This window comes from Dermacentor albipictus, chromosome 2 (assembly GCF_038994185.2).
Source record: "Dermacentor albipictus isolate Rhodes 1998 colony chromosome 2, USDA_Dalb.pri_finalv2, whole genome shotgun sequence".
NCBI classification, from domain to species: Eukaryota; Metazoa; Arthropoda; class Arachnida; order Ixodida; family Ixodidae; genus Dermacentor; species Dermacentor albipictus.
In genome coordinates this window covers 50,990,132-51,011,677 of record NC_091822.1, presented here as the reverse complement: position 1 = coordinate 51,011,677, position 21,546 = coordinate 50,990,132, and the positions used below count along the sequence as shown (strand labels likewise).

At 50.4% G+C, this 21,546-nt stretch overlaps 1 protein-coding gene across 4 annotated transcripts in view; it reads left to right on the top strand.

Annotated features, from left to right (window-relative positions):
- Positions 1 to 498: 498 nt before the first annotated feature.
- Positions 499 to 21,546, top strand: part of LOC135904278 (uncharacterized) — a 33,238-nt gene continuing 12,190 nt past the window's right edge. For 3 of the 4 annotated variants that reach the window (XM_065434908.1, XM_065434906.1, XM_065434907.1), the window contains exons 1-2: positions 500 to 669; positions 13,051 to 13,192. In XM_065434908.1, coding sequence (XP_065290980.1) covers positions 584 to 669; positions 13,051 to 13,192 — 228 coding nt within the window. In that variant the 5' untranslated portion in view covers positions 500 to 583. Of the gene's footprint in view, positions 670 to 13,050; positions 13,193 to 21,546 lie in introns of all 4 variants that reach the window. The other variant, XM_065434909.1, reaches the window with a different exon arrangement.

Sequence of the window (21,546 nt, the reverse complement as noted above, 5' to 3'; positions counted from 1 at the left end):
CGTACCACTGTGGTAAATTACAAGCAGTGCAAAATTCGAAGGACCGCTCAGCCACGTTCAAATAGACATTAATGCTTTCGCATGCATAACTAATAATTGCTTTTGTGTCCGCGGATGTTTTTTTTCTCCATTCAACGTCTTCTTCTTAATTTGCGAATTTGATATTTAAAAGTTCTTCCCGTTCCTTTTCTGCTACCGCCGAAATGATGGCCGATTCCCGGTATTGAGTTGAGCCATATTCCACAAGGCAACAAGCTAAACCAAACCAAATAAACGTCCACTGCGAGAACCCGCCGATGTCGCACTAAAATAGGGCAGCCGGCTTATTTTTACGCAACATGCAAGGACGTGGAGTAAACAAAGGGCATCATTGAGTTAAGTTACCAAGCGGCAGCGTATTGTGTAGATATTCGCATGATTTTAATTACGCACTTATTGGTTCATTAAGTCACTTGTAAAAAAAAATAGCCACGCGCTCTCTCGCCGTGAGCAAAGACGCAGAAGAAGAAGGCCGTGCGCGCGCACTGCACGTATCACGGGCCACGGTCTGCGCGGCCCTGCATTCGAACCTCGGGAAGCACCGATGTGCGGCCAGGCTGCCCCGGGTACCACACTGCTGGACGAAGGATCGGCGGCGCCAGAAGGCTGTCTCGTGAGCCGTTGCCACAGGTAGGCTCACGCATCGCCGAGCCGTCAGCCATGCAGTGCCGCCGCTCTGCATAGCATCCTCTTTGAATGAGCTCGTTAATGGCCCAGTAGAAAACGTAAACCGCTAGGGATGGAGTGTCAAATCAGCAACTAGGTCAGCTTTTAACGCTGCTATTACGTAAGGTAATATCAGCAAGCGCAGGACAATGCGATCAAGAACTGTTAGGGAGACAAAGGCGCTAGAGGAGTGTCGGGACCAACAGACAGACAACTTCGTGGAGACTGCGTCCCGCAAGACGACATGGAGCACGCGTGACAGCACTGCAAGATCAAAATTGGCGCGTTTAGCTAAGTTTATTACCTTAAAGTGATTTGCATCGCTGTCACCCGTGCTCGGTCTTGTCTTGCGGGACGTCGTTTCAGAGGAAGTCGGTTGCTAGCCGAGCACCATTCCTGTTATTTGATGCGTCTCTTGCCTGCTGTTTTCTTTCTGGTTGTCTTTTACGCTTGGTGGCGTTCCCTCACGTGCACCATGTACCAACACGCCCAACAAGCCACTTGCACGAACTTGGAAGACGAATAACTTGTTGGAGCTACACTCTGGTGGATGGCAATTAAGCTTGCAGAATCGCCGAATTATTTTCGCTTGTACCTGTACTTAATCCTTTTTGTTAGGGGTAAATAAAGTGATCAGTAAAGTGAAAGTTCATTTTCGCTAGTGCGCTACTTCATTTTAGACTGTGACATAGCGTGTATGGAACCCTTAAATCTATTTATATGTGTATATATTTAGGTTCACTTGATGTATGTATATTTCGACTCTATTCTTTTGTTGACTAGCATCCTACACCGCCTTCCACTCTCAATGCTACACGCGTCAAGACCACACTTACCTAAATATTATTTAGATTACAACATTGCCTTGTATCTGCGAGTCTTTTTTTTCAAGAGAGGTTGACTGGAGCACACGAGTAAGGCCATGGTAAATTGTTAAATATTTGGCGCTAATGTAGTTAAAGATTACGCATTTCACCGCGAGCGCATTTCATGGTCTAATTTACGGCAATCACTCGCTGAGAAAACTGCCATACCGGATCGTCACTCGCCGACCGCAGTAATACAGACAGCCTTGTATTGGCAACGTGGTTTTTTGTAATAGTGTTACGGGGTTAAAAACAGTCAGACGTATATTTACAGGATATTTACAATAATCGTAGCGGCTGAGAAGATGGTAGACAGCGCGCGCAGTCCAGAGCCTCGTCTTCTTCTGACCAAGCTGTCAACATCTTCGTCAGCGTGTCACATGACCCCCGGCGGCGGAAGCACCGGCTTAGTGCTCGTTAGGAGGCGGGCGAGTGATACAACTTAAGACGCGCGACATGGACCACGTCGGAGCGATGCTGAGCTACGGTTTGCTCAAGAGGGCCGATTTCGTACGTGACGTCAGTTACTTTACGCAAGACACGGTAAGGGCCAGAGTAGCGTGAAAGTAACTTCTCCGAGAGGCCAACGCGTCGCGACGGCGACCAAAGGAGAACAAGGGTGCCCGTTGTGTAATGGACGTCATGATGGCGGGCGTCATATAAGCGCCGCTGATTGTCCTGCGACTCCACAAGTCGACGTCGGGCAATATGGCGTGCTTCTTGAGCTTTGAGTATGGCTTCGCGGGCGTACTCGGACGTGGAATTCAGGATAGCAGCCAGAATGGTGTCGAAAGGTAGCGTAGGGTCGCGGTCAGACAAAAGGAAGAATGGAGAGAAGCCGGCGGTATCATGGCGAGACGAATTATAGGCGGATGTAACGAACGGCAGCGCAACGTCCCAGTCGCGATGGTCAGCGGAGGCATACATGGACAGCAAGTCAGTAAGGGTGCGGTTAAGGCGCTCGGTTAGACCATTCGTTTGTGGATGGTAAGCAGTAGCAGGTTAACTATTACAACAGGGGACGCCCATGGGCTGCAAGAAGGTTCGATGATGTCTCGAGAAAGCATCTTGTCAACTTCATGTTGGATGATTTGTCGCTCAATAGGTGAGACGCGGTAGGGTCGCCGATGGATCGGGCTCGCATCACCGGTGTTTATTCGATGTTTTACAACAGATGTTTGTCCTAGAGGGCGCTCTCCAAGGTCGAATATTTTTTTTTAAATTATGGAGTTTTACGTGCCAAAACCACTTTCTGATTATGAGGCACGCCGTAGTGAGGGACTCCGGAAATTTCGACCACCTGGAGTTCTTTAACGTGCACCTAAATCTAAGCACACGGGTGTTTTCGCATTTCGCCCCCACCGAAATGCGGCCGCCTTGGCCGGGATTCAATCCCGCGACCTCGTGCTCAGCAGCCCAACACCATAGCCACTGAGCAACCACGGCGGGTCAATCGCAGACATCAGCGACAACGAACTCTTAAGGCAGCCGCGTCGGCAGACGGAACTAGGCGCGCCTTTATCGGCCGCGCCGTTACCACAACAGCGCACTCGGGCCTATTCACCCACTATACTCGATGGGTGAACGACATGCTGCCCCGGAGAACCCATTGATAATTAATCGCGATCCACGAAACGCACAACGGACGCGCACTCAACATGGACGCAGGTGCACAAATCAACCGGCGAAATTCCCGGCGCCCTTCCAACACGTTTCCAGCAGCATGCGTCAGAGGGCAGCACAGGAACGTGAAAGAGGTGGATTGCTCTACAGAAGGTCAACCAGCGATCCCAAGTACCAGTCTCGGAAACGCGATCTCTTTTAGACTCGAAGAATGATTAGCAAATAAAAATCTAGCTGCAACATTGTTCGTCTAGAAGCGCCATTCGGAAGCAATCCGAAAACTGGCTCAGCGATTTTGATAACGCTCAAAGCGATGGCGGAGCGCAATTTCAAAATCAATAATACCTTAAATGAATGCGGCAGAATTGCTCTCGACGGTGCCCTCTCAAGTAGGATAGGACCGCAGCATTTAAATACCAAATGCGGATGGGTTGTCTTTTCTTTCTCACATGCTGCGTAGGCATTCGTGCCATCAGCTAAAACTAACTGCTGACATTTCTAACACAATCTCAAAATAAGTTATCCTGGATCTAAGCGAAATCCCTTGACTCAAGTCTGCTTTACCCTGTATAGCACTTGCTGCAGTATAAAGCTAAAACACCGAAGATTCAACACTTGAACTAAGCACTTTTCTCATTCGTCTAGCATCATTTGCCACATAAAAGAAATCAGACAGCGCTTCTATATGCAACGACAAGGACTTGCAACTGTAGGCTGTAATAAGGAACCCGTGAAATTCCGCTAACACTTGTAGAGAAAAAAGAATACCATTCGACCATATTCGACCTTACCATATTCCGTGGTAAGGTCGAATACCATATTCGACCTTACCACGGCGGGTAAGGTCGAATATGTCCCAGTATGAGGCAAGGAGGCAACGTAGTTCATTAGCACGCTGGGGCGGAAGGTCGGGAGCAATCATTTTTGTTACGGCATTCAAATTTGAAGCGACAGGGGGCGAAGCAAGAGTTGAACACGAGGAGCTGTTACAAAGTAACAGTTGTTGTAACAGAAACAGTAACAGTAACAGTAACAGTAACAGAAATGTTGTAGTCTCTGGCCGGCGTTATTTGCGCCAGAGATATTCCGCGCGGGAGTACTTGTGTGCAGAGTCCAAAGTTCACAAGTGGAAGGCAGGACACGTTGTCCGAAATGGTAATGACGGTGTGAGGAAAAGGGACGTTATGCGAGAGCAGGACATCCGGGTTAGGGGACACGATGTAGTCACCGTCTGGTATAGGTGGAACGGGGGAGACACCTATGTAGGTAACGGCATGGTGTGGGAGGCGAATGTGCTCTGTGGAACATAGCCGTATCGGAGCACTATCGGGAGGGTCAGTAGCAGCAGGTAGAGCGAGTTGCACAACACCAGCAGAACAGTCTGTCAAAGCGGAATGTGCAGACAGAAAGTCAAGGCCAAGAATGAGGTCGTGAGGGCAGTACTCTAGAACATAAAATAAAACAGAAGTATGATGTCCGGCGACACTCACACGAGCCGGACACATGCCAATAACGGCTGGTGTTCCACGGTCGGTGACTTGGACGACGGGCGACGGGGCAGGAGATTTTCTTGAGACGATTCCGAAGCTGAGCATTCATCACAGATATGTGCGCGCCAGTGTCAGAGTCGTAACAGGTGCACCATACACGGTCACTCTAATGAGGTTCGGATGTGTGGGCAAGGTCAGAAGATGATTTTTGCGTCGGGTTGGTTTGGCAGCATCACCTCCAGGTGCTGCACAAGTTAGTTTTCCGGAAAGGTGCGCCGGAAGGAGCTAGAGGACGGTGATCGGCGAGATGGAGGCGATCGGGAGAAGCGGCGATGTGGCGAAGGAGAGTGGCTAGAGCGGGTAAACAGAGGAGTGTCGCCTGAATGTACTGGTTGCATTTGCCGGGGGAACCGAGGAGCAGCATGAGGGCTGTGGGATGGGAGGTAGGGCCAGGGGATCGAAATCCACGAAGACCGGCAGTGACGTGAAATATGACCGATACGGCCACAAGTGAAGTATATGTTGTCGTGTGGAGTGCGCCATTCGGCCGGATTGCGATACCGCATTGGGACATTCAGGCTGCGGGTGCGTACGACAGTGCTGGACGGAGTGTAGTCATGTCGATTAACTGAGCAGACGTTGGTAAAGCAAATGTTGGCCAATTCCTGGCGCACGACGGACTGTATCAGTGAGACGGTCGCCTGGCAATTGTCGGGGCCATGGGTTGGGGTTGTGACAGGAGTTGCGGCTTCTATTTCACGTCGGATGATATGTGGGACGTCATCAGAGTGATCGGGCGTGGGCGGACTGCGGAGGTCTCCGCACGTGGACGTCGCAGTCGTGTTGGGAATGCGGGGAAATGGCTGGTCGATGCGGCGACTCTTGGCTTCTTCAAACCGCCGGCATTCGGTGATAATGGCACAGTGGAATAATTCTTGAAAACAAGGACCTCTGCTATGCTCTTAATGACGTGTAAAACTTTATCAGGTTCGGACATCTTCGGATCCACTTTGCGGCACAGAGCGAGCACGTCCTGGATGTACGTGAGGTAGGATTCAGTGCACGTCTGGACACGCGAATCGAGGTCTTTTTCTGCGGCGCGCTGACGTCCAACAGGCTTGCCAAACAAATCTTTCAGCATCTGTTTACAAATGTCCCAGCTGGTCAGTTCTTCCTCGTGGGTCTGAAACCATACGCGTGCCGTGCCCGCGAGGTAAAATATCAAATTAGTGAGCATGATGGTCTGATCCCAGTGGTTGTTGGAGCTCACCCGCTCATATAGTTGAAGCCAGTCTTCAACATCAGTGTTGTCGGTGCCAGAAAAGGGTCCTGGGTCGCGGGGTTGTGCTAGGATGACGGTGGGCGTAAGTACCGACGGGCCCGAGGCATCCTCGCCTTGTACTGGCATTGTAGTTGCAGCCCGCTGCGTAAATCAGTCTTGATAATTATCCTGCAACCTCCACCGAAAATGTTGCGGGGTTAAAAACAGTCAGACGTATATTTACAGGATATTTACTGTAATGGTAGCGGCTGACAAGATGGTAGACAGCGCGCGCAGTCCAGAGCGTCTTCTTCCAACCAAGCTGACAACTTCTTCGTCAGCGTGTCACAATAGCAATCTATAGAGTCCATTCGTAAATCTTGACCACATAGAGTACAGGAAGCTTTGTAACGAGGAGGTATGCTATTTTACTAAACCATCTTTACAATAGCTCCCATGTGGGGTTTATTCTTTTTTCTCTACAAGTGTTAGCGGAATTTCACGGGTTCCTTATTACAGCCTACAGTTGCAAGTCCTTGTCGTTGCATATAGAAGCGCTGTCTGATTTCTTTTATGTGGCAAATGATGCTAGACGAATGAGAAAAGTGCTTAGTTCAAGTGTTGAATCTTCGGTGTTCTAGCTTTATACTGCAGCAAATGCTATACAGGGTAAAGCAGACTTGAGTCAAGCGATATCGCTTAGATCCAGGATAACTTATTTTGAGATTGTGTTAGAAATGTCAGCAGTTAGTTTTAGCTGATGGCACGAATGCCTACGCAGCATGTGAGAAAGAAAAGACAACCCATCCGCATTTGGTATTTAAATGCTGCGGTCCTATCCTACTTGAGAGGGCACCGTCGAGAGCAATTCTGCCGCATTCATTTAAGGTATTATTGATTTTGAAATTGCGCTCCGCCATCGCTTTGAGCGTTATCAAAATCGCTGAGCCAGTTTTCGGATTGCTTCCGAATGGCGCTTCTAGACGAACAATGTTGCAGCTAGATTTTTATTTGCTAATCATTCTTCGAGTCTAAAAGAGATCGCGTTTCCGAGACTGGTACTTGGGATCGCTGGTTGACCTTCTGTAGAGCAATCCACCTCTTTCACGTTCCTGTGCTGCCCTCTGACGCATGCTGCTGGAAACGTGTTGGAAGGGCGCCGGGAATTTCGCCGGTTGATTTGTGCACCTGCGTCCATGTTGAGTGCGCGTCCGTTGTGCGTTTCGTGGATCGCGATTAATTATCAATGGGTTCTCCGGGGCAGCATGTCGTTCACCCATCGAGTATAGTGGGTGAATAGGCCCGAGTGCGCTGTTGTGGTAACGGCGCGGCCGATAAAGGCGCGCCTAGTTCCGTCTGCCGACGCGGCTGCCTTAAGAGTTCGTTGTCGCTGATGTCTGCGATTGACCCGCCGTGGTTGCTCAGTGGCTATGGTGTTGGGCTGCTGAGCACGAGGTCGCGGGATCGAATCCCGGCCACGGCGGCCGCATTTCGATGGGGGCGAAATGTGAAAACACCCGTGTGCTTAGATTTAGGTGCACGTTAAAGAACCCCAGGTGGTCAAAATTTCCGGAGTCCTCCACTACGGCGTGCCTCATAATCAGAAAGTGGTTTTGGCACGTAAAACCCCAAATATTATTATTATGTCTGCGATTGCACATCGCCTTTTGTATTCCTTTTACACACTCACTAAACATTTCACATATTCAAGAAGCCTTCGAACGCAGCCTTTACGTGGGATTTGCCAAAGTGGTGCATTTGTTTACATCTACAGCTTCAGATCACTGTTAGCTTCGGATATGGTAGAAACGGCGCATCGCTGATGTGAAATAATCTCAAAACGCAGCAAAACATAGATATCTGCGCATATGAGCCGCGTTGTTCCTCCCTGACACGAGTCAATATGAGCGGCCCAGTCACTTAAACAGCTGTAACTGTAACCCAGACATTTATATTGCGGGCTGTTACTACTTACTTATTCTCGCTCTTGTTTAACTTCATCATAGTTACAGTTTGGGCGTGCCATAAAGGATTATTAGAGACAACTGTGCTCGGCATAAGCCCCACTAATAGGCCGTGTAGTTCTGTTGCGAAAACGCGGATGTCATCGCTGACACCACTGGCAACTGAGCGAGCTTATGCTGCTGTACCGAATGCAGTGTCTCTTCCTTCCCGTTTGACGCGCAGGTAAACAGTGCTACTCTGGAATTAAGAAATGTGTCAGCATAACAACACACACAGGCCCACCATCTACGGGATTGCGACCGGCGGCGTTCGGGACGGTGACCAAAGTACAAGATGCTGGCATAGCGCTGTGCCTCCGCTTGCCGCTTATTGTGTACGTGCTGTGTGAAGTGAGGAGTAGTTATCAAATCGCCGTAGCGCCACAGCTTAACTATAAGAGCGGTTCCCTTCGTCCCCGTGACTGCTTACTTTTACAAGTTCAGCTCCATCGGTAGCGGGTGCACGAACTCGACGGGCTCAAGCCTAACCGAACTCTCGCTGAATAGGATCAACATTGACTCAAACTTCACGTGCAAGGCTTGAGAGGACTGAAGCTCGTGCATTTCAACTTCGTAGGCACGTCGACGCAATTTGAGAGCGAATAATTATATTTTCAAGTGAATGAGCTGCAGCTATCGCGTTGTCGGTTCGATGGCTGATCGCGTAGTGTTCGGTCTAGCTATCACGGTTGGCAGGCTGATTTTGTTGGTGCCGTCAACACGAAAGCCCGTCGCGCTATATGACAACTCGCACCCGTCGGTTGCGTCGTTGTCGGCCTGTTATGATCAAATGGTCTGAGTGACACATTGCTGAATTGTGGGCCAATCGTCGGCGTCAGCATCTTGTCAGTCTCCTATCGACGCAGTTACCACGCCTTAAAAGAGTTTATGAAGTCAGGCACGCGCTGCCGCCACCACCAACACTGGACCGACGCTGCAAGAAGACTGCGTCAGCAACGTGTTTTTGAAGTGTCGCTCAAGTGTAACGTAGAGGTTTATCGATAAATTTGACAGCCGTCAATGCAAGGCGGCAACTACGAAGCCCTGGCCCTTTTCTGCTTCAAAGTGGAGTTGGTCTTACGCACGTTTTCGGCACCGCACCGACGTCGAGCTACCAGTATAGTTTCAACGCAGTACACGGCACGAGTGTTCGCTGCAGTGAGCGTCCGCGCGCCTTTTTTTTTTCCGGGGTAGCTTTCGCCAATATCTGTACGCGTAGCTGCGCTCGCCTCCTTTCCAAAACGTTTCGCGACTAATCCGCAAGGGCAGGGCGCATGCGCCGTCGCGCCGTGAAAAAAGGTGGATTGCAACCAGCCTCAGACAGTAATAGCTATTAATTCGGAGGCAAATGTTCATAATGAAACGCTCGGCGCCCAACAGAGGCGCGGAATCCGATTCGGCGGAAAGGTAGCTTCGCACCCACCAGACGTACGCGCTGGTACGCGGCCGCACGCGCTGCGCCGCGTCTGAACGCGTACGGCGTCAGGCGCGGAGGCTACATCGCATGTCGACGCGCGCCGGCGTGGAGACCTTGCACTGCTAGGTTTCTTGCGCCCGCGCCGGAAGCTGGCACTCGCGTCACCTGCCCGAGGCGCCTCACGTGGCGGCGGCGAAGCAACGTGACTTCCGGAACGATTCATCGCGGGGCGTGGAGGCAAGCCCGGGCAAGCTGCGTGCGTTGTGATAGGAGTTCCGCGCGGGTTTAGGCATTTTTTGATGGCAGCCGCTGGAGTCTTCAGCCGCAAAGGGTGCATTATTAACGAAATGTTCATCGCCGACGTTCGGGACCTGACACAGCATGCAGAACGCGTAAGGCACACATCACCACGCGAGTGATGCTATGCCGACGCTGCAGCAGCTTTCACCGAGTTCACAGTACTGACAGTTGAGCTGACTGAACCACTAGGAGTCCTGCAACATCATTATTTAAAATATAAAAACAAGTTTTAAGTTAAAACTTATCGCGTGCTATTGCCATCATTAGCACATTGCTTAACTTGACCGTTAAGCATAGGCTGGGCTGCCCTTGAATCGCCGCGACGAAGCGCGCGGCGACGAGCGCGCGGCAATTCCGGAATCGTCTGGGTGCGCGCCCTCTTCCTCCGCCTGGCGCTACGCGACGTCGAGTGAGCGCAATGCGTGCGGACGCGTTCCAACGCGTACGTCTGGTTGGGGCTGAAAAGGCCCTTTCCGCGCAGATCTTCGCCGGCAGACCGAAGCAACAGAAATCCCTTACCGCGAACAAATCAGAACGTGATCGGGCAACTAAGTCGCCTTCCACGGCAGCCCGTAAAAGACGCCAACCGCTCTCAAGCTCGGCATCTTGCAGTCGTCACAAAAGGCTCGGTCGGCTGTGGCGACAATGAAGATGAGGCTGTGAGAAATTGACCAGTTCTGTATGACCCCGACAATGTGGATTTCGATCAAGCGGTCGTGGTATAACCAGCGACACGGGAAGCACGAGTACATGTTAAAGCGTTTAACGTTCATTCGGAACGTGCGATGTACTTGTGACTGCCTAGCTGTTTTCATGGGCCGGTCTCGAAGACAGTGCACTCAAAGACAGCTGTAAAAACGCCACGGTTATGCGGTACCATTACCGTCCTCTTGATGGGGTCACAAAATTCTCTCGTAATGTGACAAAGAAAGACGCACACCGACCAAAGAAGACTTTTTTTTTTAATCTGATCGGAGTACGTCTTTCTTGGCCCTACTTCAGCCTGAACAGACAGGCTTCCGTCGAACTCTCGATTACATCCCTTGTTACGTTATAGGCCATGTCAAAAATCAGGCCTCGTAGAGTGTGGGGTCCTGTGGATTTAAAATGCGCGTTTTAAAGGCTATGCTTTTGCTGGTTGAAGGCGCGAGACGCAATTTTAGGAGTCGAAAACACGTGGTAGAGGTCGGGTTTCGCACACCACCTATTGGAGCGCTTCACTCAGCGCCCACAGTGGCCGCACCGCGGCCAAGCAGGAGGGCGTCGAAGTGGACGCCCGACGGACGCAACAGGCGTTCTGTGTGTGCACCGAAAAGCTAAAATGCAAAGCACAAAACAATAATAAAATTAAAATTAAATTCTGAGGTTTTACGTGCCAAAAGCAACATCTGATCATGAGGCACGCTGTAGTGGGTACTCCGGGTTAATTGTGACCACCTGGGGTTCTTTACCGGGCACCAAAATCTTAGTACATGGTTGTTTTTGCATTTCGACCCCGTCTAAACGCGGCAGCAGTGGCAGGGATCTGATACCGGTATACCCCAATAAGAAACGCGCTCTGTGAGAATGCCCAGCCGCTTGCCACATAAAGACACAATATATAAGCAGCCAAATTCACGAGGAGTGGATCGCTTCCTGACAAATTACGTGCCACAGCTATGAAAATCCTTAGTGGATTTCATCTTGGTAATTCTGAAGAATAAGAGCGAATGCTGAAGACCAAAATACTTGGCACAAATACTAAACGTGTATTTTCTCTCTCTTCACGGGTTACGAACTGGCCGACGGGAGAGTGACATAGCGGAGAGTGGGTGTAGGCCAGTTGGTGATTCATGATTTGGGAAGCTACAAGAGGGAACGCACTAGACGATAAAAGGCACACCACGAAGTGGCGCTAGACAATACCACTTGGCTCTCACGCACGAGTACGCCATGGTTGTAAGAGGGGCGCCAGTCCCAATGCATACTGAAAACATAGTTCCGCAAAGAACCCCCTTCCGCAAGCATGCATGGCAAACACATTCTTGGGTAGCAACTGGGCTTAATTGTTCATATGTTTTTTGCTGAGCGTTCGCGGTTTGTGCCGCTCACTTGGTGTACGTGGCACTCTCTCTCTCACTATTTCTCTCTCACACACACATAGCCGCTCAGCGGTAGCGCTGGCGAACGTGCGCACAGTGCTCACACTAGCAAAGCAACGCTGGCAACGCTCCACTACGATGCGGATTGAGTGGAGACGTAAAGGTGTGTCAAATAACACGCGGAGACATGCTTGCGCGACGTGAGGGACGCGGTGCTTCGCTGCGCAAAACCCGCACCGACCGGTACTACCACAGCTACTACGTGCGGGCAAACGATGGCACAAGCTGGCATGGTCTGCATAGCAAAAACTCCCGGTACGGCTTTCTGTTGCTCAACACGTGCTGCATAAAAGGATTTTTTTTTCGAGCGTGAAAGGAACCCGCAAATACACGCAAAGTTTCTCGAGCATCTAGCTGCGCGGCAATTTTTCGTGTATTCGCGGCCTTCTTTTATTCTCCAAGAAACACTTTTATGTAGCACGCATTGAGCATTAGAAAGCAACACAAAGGAGTTTTTCATGTTGCTCTAAAATTTTTTTCGTGGACACTATTCATATAAATGTATTAATTGAGAGGTTGATTCATTAAGGCAGACTGTGTGATGAGAGCCGAACACAAAAAATAATCGGAGTATCTCCAAGCGGCGACAAGCAACATTTCATTGGTTCAGTTCAGCTACGTGGCATTTGCTTATTTTTAACGTTTGACTGCAGTTACATGAGACACCCTGTATATACGCACCGTGCAACTGACGATGGTCTGCTGCGGACCACCTTCCGTTCCACTTCGCCCTCCCGGAAGAGGCAGGACGTGTGTCGCGGGAGCTCCTGAAGAGCACTTTGCAACGTTATGAACGTGGTTTAAATCATGCATCCGGGATGTCAGAAAGGTGCGACGTAACGCTAACGCGTTTATCCCGCTTTTACCGCTTCATTCCTTCTGAACTTTTTTCGTCGTTACGCGGTCAAAGGGCGAGATCGACGTTCAGCCAGAGCACTTATCCCGCGCACCTCACCGAGAGTGACTTAGCGTTACTACTATACGACAATAGGCGTTTCACGAATGGTCTCGTTAGCGTTGACATTGGAGGTATTTTTTTCTTTTTCATGTTGTTATTTTTGCTGTAGCATTCTTGCACGATAGGGAGGCGCTTGTATTTACTAAATGCGCGGGTTTCATCATTCGAAAGCCCTGGCCTTGTGCTACTGTCACGGTTACGTAGCATATCAGTACCTACAGTAATATTCTCGCTCAGCTGCAAGTTACCGCTCTCGTCCATCTCGCCTTGTTCTTCGCTTGTGCAGGGGAGCCCTGACTGGGAAGGAAAGACTGCAAGATCCTCACCATGGCCGGCATGCCAGCGACCGCGGCGCCCGCCGCACCGACGGTCAGGTTCCCCATGCCGTCGACTTCCTCCAGCGAAACCGTCAGCCGCAGCGCATACACGTGAGCGCCCACCAGAGCCTTGCCGCTTCGGCTTCCATTTGTCTTTGTTCGTGTATGCCAGCGCACTGTGAACCCCTGTCACACGCGGCGTAAACTCGAGAAGGGCGAAGTGGCTGAGATAAGTAAAGTACCCGTGTCGTTTTGTGCGCGAGAACATCGCGCATGAGCTTGCCAATTGCGGCCTTTGAAACAGAACTCGAAGGTTCAACTTTATATTTGCGGCTTCCCGTTTCAATTTTAGTGGGTGCTCGTGCTGTTCCTTCCTTATTATTTTTTTCGCGTATGTTTCGTACTTCGAAGGAGCGTGACGTAGATTTAGTGCAATGCGAAATGCTGCTACCCGGAGCTTGTAAACTGGAAAGTGAAGAAACACTAAACTAGGCTAGAACATCACCGTACGTGCAATTTCACTCTATACAGCCAAAAATATAAATACCACGGCATCGCCGAAAGCTTTAAATTTGTTATCAAAGATATTTTGTTCGAACGCCCCGGCTTGGCTGTACCACTTTATTTCAGGCCTAATACGTAGGCAGGGGAGATTTTATTACGGCAGGAATTATACCGATGCTCGAGGCAGATTTGCACCGTCGCCGTAGGATCCCCCGTCGTGCTGTCGCGATATCGACGCATATGCGCATGGCCCGCACGTGGGGGCGTCGAAGGATCTCCATAGAGGCGCAGTACCTGCCGCGGCAGAAACGAGCAACCTAAGTGGAAGTACCCTCATGCTCCACTCAGTCGATTCTGCAGCGAAGTCACCTGGGTGGGTTGATATTCTGTAAGTGCCCAGCTAGTGGACTGTTCATTTCGGCCGCCGCCGATTGGTTGGAGCTGTACGAGCATGTAGGAGAGAGTCTGGGGACGCTTGGCTCCTTCTCGCTCGTGCAGCTCCAGCCAATCAGCATTTCAGTAGCATTTGAAATGAACAGTCCGCGAGGTCGACCCTTACAGAACATCAGTCCGACCCCACAGGCCAGCGTTGCGCCTCTCACTGCTGTCATGAGTGTTGTGCGCAGAAGTTCTGCATTGCAGCTCAGATCTGTGCATAACACACCGTGGTGCAAACAGTGCTCCGAGCGGAACGCAGCACGCTTCTAGCTGCAAGCGCCCACGGTTTCCTTTCGTTTTGATGCCTTGCCCCTTGGACGTGCGACGCCGGCATCGCTGGTGGTGCCACCGCTCATGCTGCCAGCCTCGCGACAAGGCTAATTGCAGCCAGAGACATTTTACTGCTGCGTCGAAGTCACATTGCGTTCTGTACCCGCCGTGGTTGCTCAGTGGCTATGGTGTTGGGCTGCTGAGCACGCGGTCGCGGGATGGAATCCCGGCCTTGGCGGCCGCATTTCTATGGGGGCGAAATGCGAAAACACCCGTGTACTTAGATTTAGGTGCACGTTAAAGAACCCCAGGTGGTCGAAATTTCCGAAGTCCTCCACTAAGGCGTGCCTCATAATGAGAAAGTGGTTTTGGCACGTAAAACCACATAATTTTTTTTTTTAAACCTTGCGTTCTGTGTCGCGTAAGCGCGTCGTCGCCGCGTATTCGTATAACCCCGACTGTGGAGCGTCAGCGAAACGCTGAGCCTTCGTTTCAGTGCTCCTTAATTCGGGCGCAACTGCCCGGCCTTTATTTATTTATCGCAGCATCTGTAGTCTCCTGGCATTTGGTCGTGACCACTTGAGAAAATGGAGTGTACTAGCATAGCGTTACCGCTACTGATACCAGCTGCCACGAATGTGCACGTCGTCAGTTTAGCGTGCTCTCTTGGTATTTGGCATCAGAGTTACGCATAGAATTACCGTCCTGCTTTCTACTCCTGCGCATACGAAGAATTAGCTAAACTTCGCTACGTTTCTCGGACCTGTAGCCCGACAAACGCTTTCGGTTAAGGTCCGACAAGTGATTGTTACTCGTGTATAATAATCTGGGAAAAATATATACATCTTTCTTTCTTTCCTTCTTTCTTTCTTTCTTTCTTTCTTTCTTTCTTTCTTTCTTTCTTTCTTTCTTTCTTTCTTTCTTTCTTTCTTTCTTTCTTTCTTTCTTTCTTTCTTACCGTACGGCCCCCGCGGTTTAGCGGGGCTGCTCGCATGACAATCTCCAGGCGTTCCGATCTAATTTTAATTCGCCCATGTACTTTGCTCTTCACCACCTCAAGAAATGAATGGTAGAATCAGTCATACTTTATCCTGATCTCGCGCTGATGAAAGGGACAAGTGCTGCTTTCTCGTTATTGTTGAGATCATGCAGCTATTTCTTTTGAGGCTTCTTGACCTCAAGGGACAGAATTGAAGCAAAGAAAATGTCGATTTTCACAAAGTAGGTGGCGCTAAAGCAGCCTGCCAGCTTGAAGACCTGAGATAAATAGTTGAAATGTAGTGTCATTTTCAAGCAATAGCCTTTCTTTTGCTAATTTCTCGACTTTGTCGTTTGCTATTATGTTGCCATTTCCCACCGACTTGGTATGCTAGATCTCACTAGTTGACCTACAAATAAAGTGAGTCAATAATAATAATAAAAAGAGAATCCAGATCCAACGAACATCTTGGAATCGATATCAAGCGGAGCTTTCGTCAATTGTATAATGTATAGGAATTCTATAATTCTACAATGAATTATGTAATATATAATCAAACTGTATAATTTTGTCCATGCATTTCATTCCACTTCTTTTGACGTAAAGGAAATAGGCATGTGCTCTCGCGCTGCCCCCCTTGTCGCGCAATGGGACACACGGGGCACACAGAGCTGGTTGGCGTTAGCACGATGGAAGTACGGGTGCTGTCGTAAGAAGGTTGCTCTTACCTAGTGGTTAAAGCATCGGGCTCCTGTGCTGGGGGAACGGGGGGGCGGGCAGGTTCCATCCCACTGTCGGGTATGTTATTCAGATTTTTTTATGTGTAAGTTATTGGGCAAAACAGCAGCAGCATAGAGCAGCCATGGTCAGGAAAGTCCTGGACGATTAGCAAAGCCAGATTCGCTCTTGAATGTGCGATGGTCGGTTTGGAACCGTCGCCCCCAGCACAGAAACACCGCAGATTTCCCTGTATGTGTTTGTCGTCTCTACTGTGCGGCGTCGCTGCAGTCGCCGTCTGTACTGGGGGTAGGTTGACAAAAAATTGGAGGGCGCTTAAGCTTCGCCTTCAAAAGTGGAACGTGAGAGCGTTCCCGTCGACCCGCCAAGGGGTGTAAGACAATGCGCTACGGCGCAGCGATCGCTTACGAGGCGCCCCACGTCGGACTTTGCACCCACCAATCAGGCGGTGAGCGCCGGCGTTCGGCGCAGCGTTCGGCGCGGCAACGAAACGTGTTTCTGAGCAAGCGGAACGAACCAAAGAACTCGGTGTCTCGGAGGGAGAAATGATGTACGCGAGCCAAACGTCGTGATCGGCACGGACAGCCGGGCCGCGATGCTCTATGAAAGCGGACGCGATCATGGGGCTGACGCCTCGATGGGATCGTCCTCTATCTTGCTTGGTACCACCACGCAGACGCATGGCTCCTCGCGAGAAGCACGGACACATCGCAGGGGCCGCTTTCCCACCAGACGAGCTACGGCGCAGCGATCACGTGAGAGGCGTCCTGCATCGGACGCTGCACCTAGGAATCGCGCTGTGAGCGGAAAGTGGAGCCGCGTCGCCTAAACACGAGGGTTCGAGTGACGCACGCTGGAAGTTGGAAGGGGAGAGAGCGAGAAAACGTATTAAACACAAGGGTACTGGGGAATCCTTGCACCGGTCCCGGCATGGCCCCAATGCTCTCAAACGAGTCGAAGGGGAGAAGCTGGCGAGTGGCGCGCCACTTGCCGGGGCAACGCCGTAAATTGCGAAGAGGGGGTCTTATGTGTTTGCCGTAAGATGACTCTGCGTGCACGCCAAGCACAGAAGAAATGTAGCGGAAACGTACTTCGCTACTCGTTGAACTGGGACTTCTGTAATTTACATGCTCATAATTACCGATATACACAGCAGTGTAACTCTCTAGAGCACGTTTATAAGGCAACACCGCATTCACTAGAGGCGCTTTGTCCCGCTTCGAACCCTCGACCTGATGGCTGAGTGGTAGCGTCTTCGTCTCACATTCCGGAGACCCTGGTTCGATTCCCACCCAGCCCATCTTGCAAGTTGTTTTTACGAAAACGCTACATGCTCCGCCTCGTCGGTGGAGCCGGCGGCCAGCCCGGTAATCCATCCGGTCTGAACAGACCCGTGCGCTCACCGCGTCCCCGCATTGAAAATCCGCTTGGCCGTTTTGACACTCCGCTTTCGGAGTGAATGTGCCTTTTTATTCGTGGTTTGCCGCATTTTAGGGGCTGTTGTCTCTTTCTCTCTGGTAAGAGCCTCTAGGATAATCAGAACCCGTACGCAATAGTTTGTTTCTTTATGTTATTGCGTTTTCGCAATCACGCGTGTTTCCAGCGCGCATCGCTCATGTTAGCGACGCTGCATGCGCGTCAGTTGCAAATCGTGGACGTTTCCCCAAAACACTTCACCGGCCGGCTTTGGCAGTTTAAGGCGCAACAGGCAGATAATTTAGGGGAAGAAAAGGAGAAAGGCTACACTCTCGTGCATGCGAAGTGCCACTGCAAAATTGAGAAGCACTGACTTCCAGGATAACTAGCTTATGCTTCAGGTGCCTTCGTTAAAAGGCACTCAATGCGCTATCCAGCGGCATCATTGTAGAGATCAGTGGGTCGGTTGCACCAATAAACGAGTCAGATAAAAAACAGCACACATGTAACGCCTCCGAGAAGAAAAAGCTTGCGACTTTGACGTCGTTAAATTGAGCTGATGCTACCACTGAAAACAAAAGCCTGAAGAAAAAATCATGTGTATACCCACTGTTTACTGATTGTCGGCTTCCCGCCTTGATTTAAAATATACTGAACGAAGAAGTCTGAGTTCCCCCGATGGGCGCAGCATCGCTTCCAATAACTAATTAGTAGCCCGCCAAAGTAAGTAAATAGAGTAGTTTTATTTACCGTATAAACTTGTAAGCACCCGCTTACTAAATGATTTAAGATGCATGGTGTCAGCACGCACAGTCAAAGAACACACTTGATGACCGCGGACAGTCGCCGTCAAAACGCAGGCGTGAGAAACGCGCGGCTACAGCAGCGAGCGAAGTGACTTTCGTGCTGTCTGTTGCTTTAGCGCAAACTCAGCGGCGAGAACACACCACGCCCAAAGTTACAAGCCATCGGCCCACCTAGACTCTGCCTCTGAAGCAGATCGCTTTGAAAATAAAGCCCGCGTGGCCGCGCCATACATGTTGCTGCCCAAGTATAAGCCCTCCCTCATTGCATCCCCTCCACCCGGTTCTTTGCGCGGGTCGGAAGACGGCGCGCTTCCTGTCCACTTTCCTCGCATGAGCGTGCGAGATTCAGTTGCGGTCGTGGGCTCACCATCGTACGGTTTCACTCGCACATACAGCGTACGGCGCGCGAGGACGGTGTTATCGCCCCTGGGCTTTATACAGTACATCACGGTGGCGACGACGGAAAAAATGCGCCTTGAGTGTCCATATAATTCTTATCGTAATATTAACTGAACTAACCACCAGGTTAGTTCGCGTTGATTCATCAGTCAATCCGCCTCTTTCATGTTCCTGTGCTGCCCTCTGACGCACGCCGCTGGAAACGTTTTGGAAGGGTGTCGGGGATTTCGCCGGTTGATTTGTGTACCTGCGCCCATGTTGAGTGTACGTCGGTTGTGCGGTGCGTGGATTGCGAATAATTATTAATTGTTGCTCCGAGCGTGTCGTTCACCCATCGAGTATAGTGCCAGAACAGGTCCCAGTGCGCTGTCGTGGTAGCAGCGTGGCCGATAAAGGCACGCTGAGTTCCGTCTGCCGACGCGGCTGCCGTGAGTTTGATGTCGCTTATGTCTTCGATTGCACGTGGCTTTTTGTATTGCTTTTACACATTCACTAAACATTTCGCACATTGTTGTGCCATTACCACCAGCCCGGATTCTGAATCTACAAGATGCAGAATTTATCCTGCGTGCGCCCTTTGGACAAACCCGGGGCTGCGCCGAAAGGCACAGCACCCTAATTCTCCCTTGACAAGTCAAGATGTTGAGCCGTCAAGCAGCGGTGTCCTGCGGAGAAGTATCGGCGAGCGACATGTCCAAACGGGCAACCAAGTGCCAGACAGGCCGGCGCCGTACCTCCCTTTGCCTGGAGGTCACCGCGCTCGCCAACTTTGAACTGGGTGGCCAGCGTGGTCTCTGGTTGGACCTCTCGGACGAACGTCGAGTGCTGGCTTTGTATTGGGCCGTTTGAGTGACAATGGTTTCTCGGGGCATTATAAGGCGCGACGCGGCCGCCTGGAAAACCGGATCCGCCGACCCACCGGGAGCAGAGTGCCGCTCTCGACTGTAGTGAGATGTGTCACGCGTTGCAATCTCGCCGGACGTCGCCGTGCGGGAACAGTCGCGTTTGCTGTGAGCTCTCGGCCCCAGTGCCGATCCGATCTGGTCCTGTATAATGACCTGTATGTAGTGTATAAAATCCCTTTCGTTATTCTCACCGACACCTGACTCGGAGTCTTCGCTACCAACGCTCTGTCACGAAACGGGTGACGAGCGCTACGGGACCACAAAGTCGTAATAGTGATGACAGCGGTGCAAAGTCGTAACAACATTCAAGAAGCGTTCGAGCGCAGCCTTCCACGTGGGATTTGCCAAAGCGGAGCATTTGTTTATCTCTACAGCTTCCGATCGCTGTAAGCTTCGGTTATTGTGGAAACGACGCATCGCTGGTGTTAAATAATCTGAAAGCGTAGCAAAACATACCAATGAGTCAGTATGAGCGGCCGAGTCCCTTAATCAACCGCAACTGTTATCCAGACATATTACGGGCTGCGACTACTGATTCTCGCTTTTGTTTTAACTTCATCATACTTGCAGTTTGTGCGTGCTATAAAGTATTCATAAGTCCCCACTTATATGCCGTGTAGTTCTCTCGCAAAAAGGCGGATGTCATCGCTGACACCGTTGGCAACTGAGCGAGTTTATGCTGCTGTATCGAATGCGCTGTCTCTCCTTTCCTGTTTACGCGAGGTAAACAATGCTTCTTTGGAATTAAGGAATGTCAGCATTACAACACACATGGACCCACCATCTACGGGAATGCGACCGGCAGCGTTCGGGTACGGTGACCAAACGTATCCAGCTTTTCTGGACACAAGCGTTTAATTCGCTTGAGTGCCACCACGTGGCGTACTGACTTTAAACTTTTCAAACTTCCCGCAGTGACGCGTGATGACATCAACCAAACAAAAATAAAGAAATTAAAAGCTATCCCTGCGCATTGAACTTCGCTACAATGCTTGTCCCACCGGCGTTATCAGTGTTATTGATAAAGCGTATTCACTCGTCACCTGGAAATTACTCGTCATCCTAAGAGCGTTTAGTCGCGACGAGCAGTGGTTGATTCTGGGCTTTAGATGCGGTTCTTTTTTTTTCTTCTTGTATTTTTCTTTTCCCTTTCCTTTTTCTTTTTTCTTTCATTCTACGGAGTAAAGAAGCTAGCCTAACCGTCAGAAGCAGTTCGGAGCAGCCTTTCTTCAGTCGGCACGCATTGTTAACGTCCGAACATCGCACAGCGTCTACTAGAGACGCCGTCGTAGACGGATTTTGATTTTCCCCTATCGAATTCGTTAAGGTGCACACAATTATTTCACTAGCGACTTTGCAATGCGCACTCATGGGCTACCGCTGCAGCTGCAAATCTAGATGTGCTTAAGTGTTAAGACATATACATTGATACGTTGGTTTTTCACCTTGACACAAAAGTCACGACACAAGAGCTGAGCAAACCGTCCCTGTGTAGTCGCAGGTTGTGAGACCGGGCTAGTTGGTATTCCATGCTAAAGTGACTAGCGCAAAAGTGGACACGGGACACTAAAGATGCGACAAGGATAAGCGCAAACTTCCAACTGGGCGCTTGTCCTTGTAGCCTCTTTAGTGTCGCCTGTCCACTCTTGAGCTAGTCACTTCAGTCTGTGTCGTAGTCCGCTAGCATGCTATGGCCGAAGCTGCTCGCAATATTACGTCACATTTACTGGCCACCAGGCCAGGTACACCCTTGCGTACGACATGTACAGTACTTGCAGTTAGTTTCCAAAGTAGTATTCTATGGTGGTTATGCACGTGCGTGAAGCAAGAACGCTATTTAAAATTATTGTGCAGTAATATATGCGGGATTTGTATGTCCTCCACATTCTCTACCATGTTGCCGTTCCGCCTTTATTATATAGCCGCCATGTAGACTAGCAGCTATCGAACGCCATAAAGGCTATCCACCTACTAAAAGACCTCGCGCACAACTTCTGACACTTAATTGTA